The sequence below is a fragment of the Neopelma chrysocephalum genome, unplaced genomic scaffold (genome assembly GCF_003984885.1).
Source record: "Neopelma chrysocephalum unplaced genomic scaffold, ASM398488v2 Primary Assembly neopelma1_96155, whole genome shotgun sequence".
NCBI classification, from domain to species: domain Eukaryota; kingdom Metazoa; phylum Chordata; class Aves; order Passeriformes; family Pipridae; genus Neopelma; species Neopelma chrysocephalum.
Genome location: NW_020924804.1, coordinates 2,606 through 8,469, shown reverse-complemented (window position 1 = coordinate 8,469; position 5,864 = coordinate 2,606). Strand labels below are relative to the sequence as shown.

At 59.4% G+C, this 5,864-nt stretch overlaps 1 protein-coding gene across 1 annotated transcript; it reads right to left on the bottom strand.

The window, feature by feature from the left end:
• Window positions 1-1,702: 1,702 nt before the first annotated feature.
• Window positions 1,703-5,025, bottom strand: LOC113981134 (zinc finger protein 239-like). The gene is made up of 4 exons (XM_027708370.1): window positions 4,974-5,025; window positions 2,167-2,793; window positions 2,083-2,089; window positions 1,703-1,991 (listed from the first exon to the last, which is right to left on the bottom strand). The coding sequence occupies exons 1-4, from the start codon at window positions 5,023-5,025 to the stop codon at window positions 1,703-1,705; spliced, it is 975 nt and encodes a 324-aa protein (XP_027564171.1).
• Window positions 5,026-5,864: the final 839 nt, after the last annotated feature.

Below are 5,864 nucleotides of genomic sequence, written 5' to 3'. Positions count from 1 at the left end.
TTTCTGGGGCGGGTGGTAACAGACCCCTTGTAGCAGAATGTTCTACCTGGAAAAGAATCTGATCAGAGAAAGCAAGCACTGCAAGCTCTCTGTGGTGAGTTACTGCTCGTGCCAAGGGGTTGGTTTAGTGCTGAATTGTGCCAAAACCAGCCTGGTTCCCCAACCTTCCAACACACATCCTGCTTTTGGAAGCAGAGTTTGACAGATCAGCTGCTCACTGGCCTGGGAATATGTGACTGGAGATCCATCACTGGATAAGCATAAAAGCCCAGGGCCAACTTTCATAGAGCAGATTCTTCCACAGACTTTGTTGAAGTGTGTGGAGCTTCTCCTGTGAAGCAGGGACGCCTCTTGATGGTCACTGCCCAGGGGGTAAAAGAAAGAGAGAGATCTGCCTTGATTTATTTCTATTAGACACCGCCGGGCCCTCCCCGCTTCCTACCAGGATCGGACATTGCCGGCGGCCCCGGCCCTGCTGGGCTTCATCAGCCTGAGGAATTGCTCCGAAGGAGGGGCCGGGGGCTTCGTCTCCCTGGCGCTGAGGCTCGGCTTCTACCTGTGCCAGAAGGTGAGGGGGGTGCCAGGGGGTCGTGTGTCCCCCCCAGAGCGTCTGTGCCCCGCCAGGAACCCCCCACCACGGTGTCACCCCCTTTTCTCTCCCCACAGAGCTCCTGAGCTGGCAGCGATCGCAGCTCCTCTCCAGGTCCTCAGGCCCAGCCTGGAGCCCCCCCATCCCCGCGAGAATTTTGGGGGGGTCGTGTGTCCCCCCCTTCCCCTGGTTTTATTCTGACACTACCCGGCTGCTCCCAGTGATCCCAAGAAAGCTTCCCACTTCTCCCCAGTCCCGAGTTTGGGGGGCAGTAGGGGAGGGGGGTGGATCCGAGTTTGGGGGGGCAGAACGGGCCCCGGGATGGATCGGGAATGGAAACCCCCCTGTGTCAACCTATTCTGGGGGGGCTTTGGGAGGGCACCTGCCCCTCAATAAAGCACCCAGCTCACCCCAAAATGTGCTGGGAACCCTCCAAAACCTCCTTAGAGCTCCCCAAGGACCCCCAAACACATGCAAAGCCCACCCAGGACCCCACCTAACCCCTTTTTTGGGGTGCTGGGGGCTGCTGGACCCAATCTCAGCCTTGGATTATGACAACAGTTGCAGTTTAGAGAAATTACAGAGCTGTGACTGAAACACTTTGTCCCCGAGGTTTTAATGATGCCAAAGCAGATCTATTGACAGAAATGAGTTATTTAGGGATACAAATGATCAGACAAAAGATCTTCATCAGAATTATTTACTGCACAATAGAAACATTAAAACTACCAGGAGTACAGGATAAGATAGGACAGTGCTCTACACTAAAACAGTTGTTGAAGCAATTCTACTAAAGCTGACACAAAAGCAATAATTCTTAATTAGAGATGGATGGAACTCCCCCAGACCAACGCTCGTGGGGAGATCTCTGCTCTCAACCTCCAGGAGTGACCTTGGGGGGGTTCCCACCCAAGGCAGGAATCTCCACATACCCCCCAAGAAAGGTTCTGTTGGAAGAAGCTGCCCCGGGAAAGGGGATTGGCCCTTTGTGGTCGAAAGGGATGGACTGACAGTCACTGGACTCCAGGGGTTGCCTCATCATCAGGGGCTTCATTCGGGGTGGAAGCAGTAGCCGAGGTTCTTCCACAGTTGGGGCACACGTAGGGCTTTCCCTTACTTGTGGGTCTGTTGGTGTGAGGTCAAGTTAGAGCTCCTGAGGAAGTTCTTCCCACACTCCCCACACTTGTAGAGCCTCTCCCCAGTGTGGATGCGCCGGCGCCTGACGAGGGTGGAGTTCCGGTTGAAGCCCTTCCCGCAGTCGGTGCAGCGGAAGGGCCTCTGATCTGTGTGCGTCCGCTGGTGCAGGAGGAGATGTGAGCTGGTCTGAAACCTCTTCCCACATTCCAAGCACTTGTAGGGCCGTTCCCCAGTGTGGATGCGCTGGTGGATGAGGAGGTGGGAGCTCTTCGTGAAGCTCTTCCCACATTGCCCGCATGTATAGGGCCGTTCCCCAGGGTTTATGTACTGGTGGGTACGGAGGGGAGAGCTGTCACTGAAGCTCTTCCCACATTCCCCACACGTGTAGGGACGTTCCCCAGTGTGGATGCGTTGATGTTGGATCAGGGTGGAGCTGTCACTGAAGCTCTTCCCACATTCCCCACACGAGTAGGGCCGTTCCCCAGTGTGGATGTGCTGGTGTTGGATCAGGTCAGAGCTCTTCCTGAAGCCCTTCCCACACTCCCCACACTTGTAGGGCCTCTCCCCAGTGTGGATGCGCCAGTGCCTGACGAGGGTGGAGTTCTGCTTGAAGCCATTCCGGCAGTCGGTGCAGCGGAAGGGCCTCTCATCCTTGTGCGTCTGCTCATGCATGACGAGATGTGCACTGGTCTTAAACCTCTTACCACATTCCAAGCACTTGTAGGGTCGTCCCCCAGTGTGGATGCGCTGGTGGGTGAGGAGGTTGAAGCTCTTCCTGAAGCTCTTCCCACATTCCAAGCACTCGAAGGGTTTCTCCCTGCTGGGAGGCTGCTCAGGGACCGCCAGGTTGGAGGTCCGTCTCAAGCTCTGGCCGCCTTCCGGGCACAGGCTGGGTCTTTCCTCCTCAGAGCACCCTGGGCTGGCTTTGGAGCCCCTCCTGCGGGGAGATCTCCAGCCCTTTTCCTCCCCGCTGCCTTCCTGCACCGTGGAGCCCTTCAAAACGGCCTCTCCCACCAGGGTCCGCCGGGGGGATTTGTCCTCCGGGCTCTCTGTTTTCAGCTCGGGGCCTGGGGCAGGAAGCAAGAAGGACAGGGAGGGGATTTGCCTCTGGCCCACAGGGAAGGCCAAGGACATCCTCCCAGCTCTGGCCCCGGCAGGACGGCGGCGGCAGCGGGGCTGTCCTGCAGCCAGGGACCATGCTCGGCTGCCAGAGCCAGCACAACACCGGACCAAAGGGCCACTGACTTCCTCCTCACCTGCCTGGAGGGCCCGCGGCATCTTCCTCTTCCTCGCAGCCTCCTCCTCCATCCGCCCAAGTTTTGGGAAGGAGAAATCCTGATGGGAGGGGAAAACAAGGGCTGAGCGTGTTGGCTTGGGGGTTCCTCCTGCCCAAGTCCATCTCTAGAACTCACTGGGCATCCTGTGACCACAAAAACCTCCAAAACACCAAGTTCAGCCCAGAAAATCCCAAACCTCTGAGATTCAAGCAAAAACCCCCTCAGAATAGCAAGATGAACTACCCCCCAAAATCCAAAAAGTTGAGATTCAGGAAAAAACTCTCCAAAATATGAAGATTCAGCTCAAAAAATCTTTCCCATAAGTTCCTCCTCTCTGGTCTCTCCCCTCTGGGGTTCGGAGGGTTTCCTCTGTCTGGGATGCTGGGGGTCCCACTTAGGGATGCTGGGAGTCTTGGGGGTCCCAAGGGTCCCTTCTCCTCTGACTTTTGCCTTTGGGGTGCTGTGCTCCCAGACATTCCCCCTCTACAGGTTCTACACTCTGTTGTCCCGGGGATCCCAGGGGTCCCCACTGTCCAGGTTTACTCTTCTCCACATCTCCTGTTTCAGGCTCCCGGGGGTCCCGGGGCTCCTCCCTCTCTGTGCTCCCCCCTCCAGGCTGCTGGGGGTCCCCCAGCTCCGACATCGCCTTGCTCCGCCCTCCACACTCTGCAGCTCCCGGGCTCCACACCCACCCCCGGCACTCCCGGGGGGGCCCCAAAACCACTGTGTCCCCCCCGCCGGCACCGGGCTGACAATGGAGCCGGCGGGGCCTGACCCAGCAACACCAACCCCCACCGCGGGGGGTGGACCCGCATCCCCCCGCCCACCGCCGGGGCTCTGCCACCAACCCAGCCCAGCACCCCCAAAAAACACCTCCCTCCCACCCCCAACAGCCCTCAAGGGCACAGCCCTGCACAAGGGCCAGCTGTGCCCAAGGCAACCAAACAGCCCCACAGGCGGGGGGACACCAGAGGCTGCCCCAGGGCAACGAGAGCAGGGAGCGGATCAGGCCCCCCGACACATGGGCAGGCTCTGGATTCAGCCTGACCAGGAGCATTTTGGCACCAACAGTACGGCCTCGACTGCTGGCTCGGCACAGGGGGCCGGAACTCCCCACTCTCCAGGCTCTCGGGGCTGTCCCAGCTCCCCCCTCTCTCCAGCCTCCCGTGTTCTCCAGGGATCAAGGCATGGGGACATGGAGGGACCGCCACGGCAACACCGCTCCTGCTCTCCCCCCTCTCTATAGCCCTCCTCTCCCACCCCTTTCCCGGGTCGTTTCCCAGTGTGGATTTGCTGGTGTTGGATCAGGTGGGAGCTCTGGCTGAAGCTCTTCCCACATTCGCCACATGAATAGGGCCGTTCACCAGTGTGGATGCGCTGGTGCCGGATCAGGTTGGAGTTGCTCCTGAAGCTCTTCCCACATTCCCCACACATGTAGGGACGTTCCCCAGTGTGGATATGCTGGTGTCGGAGCAGGTCGGAGATCAGTCTGAAGCTCTTCCCACATTCCAAGCACCTGAAGGGCTTCTCCCTGCTGAGAGGCTGCTTAGGGACCACCAGCTCAGAGCTCCGCCTCAAGCTCCGGCTGCCTTCCCGGCACAGGCTGGGTCTTTCCTCCTCAGAGCACCCTGGGCTGGCTTTGGAGCCCCTCCTGCAGGGGGATCTCCGGGCCTTTTCCTCCCCGCTGCCTTCCTGCGCCGTGGAGCCCTTCAAAATGGCCTTTCCCAACAGGGTCTGCCGGGGGGATTTGTCCTCCGGGCTCTCCCTCCTCAGCTCGGGGCCTGGGGCAGGAAGCAAGAAGGACAGGGAGGGGATTTGCCTCCGGCCCAGAGGGAAGGCCAAGGACATCCCCCCAGCTCCGGCCCCGGCAGGACGGCGGCGGCAGCGGGGCTGTCCTGCAGCCGGGGGCCATGCTCGGCTGCCAAAGCCAGCACAACACCGGCCCAAAGGGCCACTGACTTCCTCCTCACCTGCCTGGGGGGCCCGCGGCATCTTCCTCTTCCTCGCAGCCTCCTCCTCCATCCGCCCAAGCTTTGGGAAGGACAAATCCTGATGGGGTGAAAACAAGGGCTGAGTGTGTTGGCTTGGGGGTTCCTCCTGCCCAAGTCCATCTCTAGAACTCACCGGGCATCTTGTGACCATAGAAAACTCCAAACCACCAAGATTCAGCCCAGAAAAACCCAAACCACCGAGATTCAGGCAAAAACCCCCTCAAAAATAGCAGGAAGACCCCTCTCCCCTCAAACTGCAAAAAGTTGAGATTCGGCTAAAAAATACTCCAAAATATGAAGATTAGACCAAAAAAACTGTCCCAAAAACAAACTGGGGTGGGGGGGCAGCCCTGGAAACCAGGGCTTTGCTCCCTCAGCTCTGCAGGGGCTTCCCATGGGCTCTCGGCCTCCTTTGGGCATCCGCTGCTCCGGCCTGGGCTCCTCCCGGGCTGCAGGTGGGTCTCTGCTCCATCCTGGACTCATCCACAGGTCACAGGCCCATCAGCTCAGGCTCACCCAGAGCTCCAGCCGGTTCCGTGGAGCAGCGATCCCCTGGCCCCCTCCCAGTGCAGGCACTTCGCCAGGGCTGTTCCTCGAGGTCCTCTGGCTCCCTGCCAGTCCGAGGCTGTTTCTCCAAAACACCAAACCAAGTGTGCCAAACGCCCTGGTTGGTCAGTGCCAGCTGGGGGAGCAGGCACTCGGTGAGGGGATGAGAAAACTGCACCCAGGGCTGGGCTGAAAGAGGCTTCAGCACCACTTCTGATGGCACAGGGGCAGCATCTGGCTAATCCCAAACAGAGAGATGGCGCTTGTTCCGCTGCAGGGAGTCAAGGCCAGGAGGGTGACTCCTGCTGCATGGATGGAATGGCA

Bases quoted from the DNA above. Each gene is read 5' to 3' on its own strand.
- LOC113981134 (XM_027708370.1), bottom strand. From the start codon at position 5,025: ATGGAGGAGGAGGCTGCGAGGAAGAGGAAGATGCCGCGGGCCCCCCAG. The intron at 2,794-4,973 runs GTGAGGAGGAAG...TTCCTGCCCCAG, and splicing joins GCCGCGGGCCCCCCAGGCAG to GCCCCGAGCTGAAAACAGAG.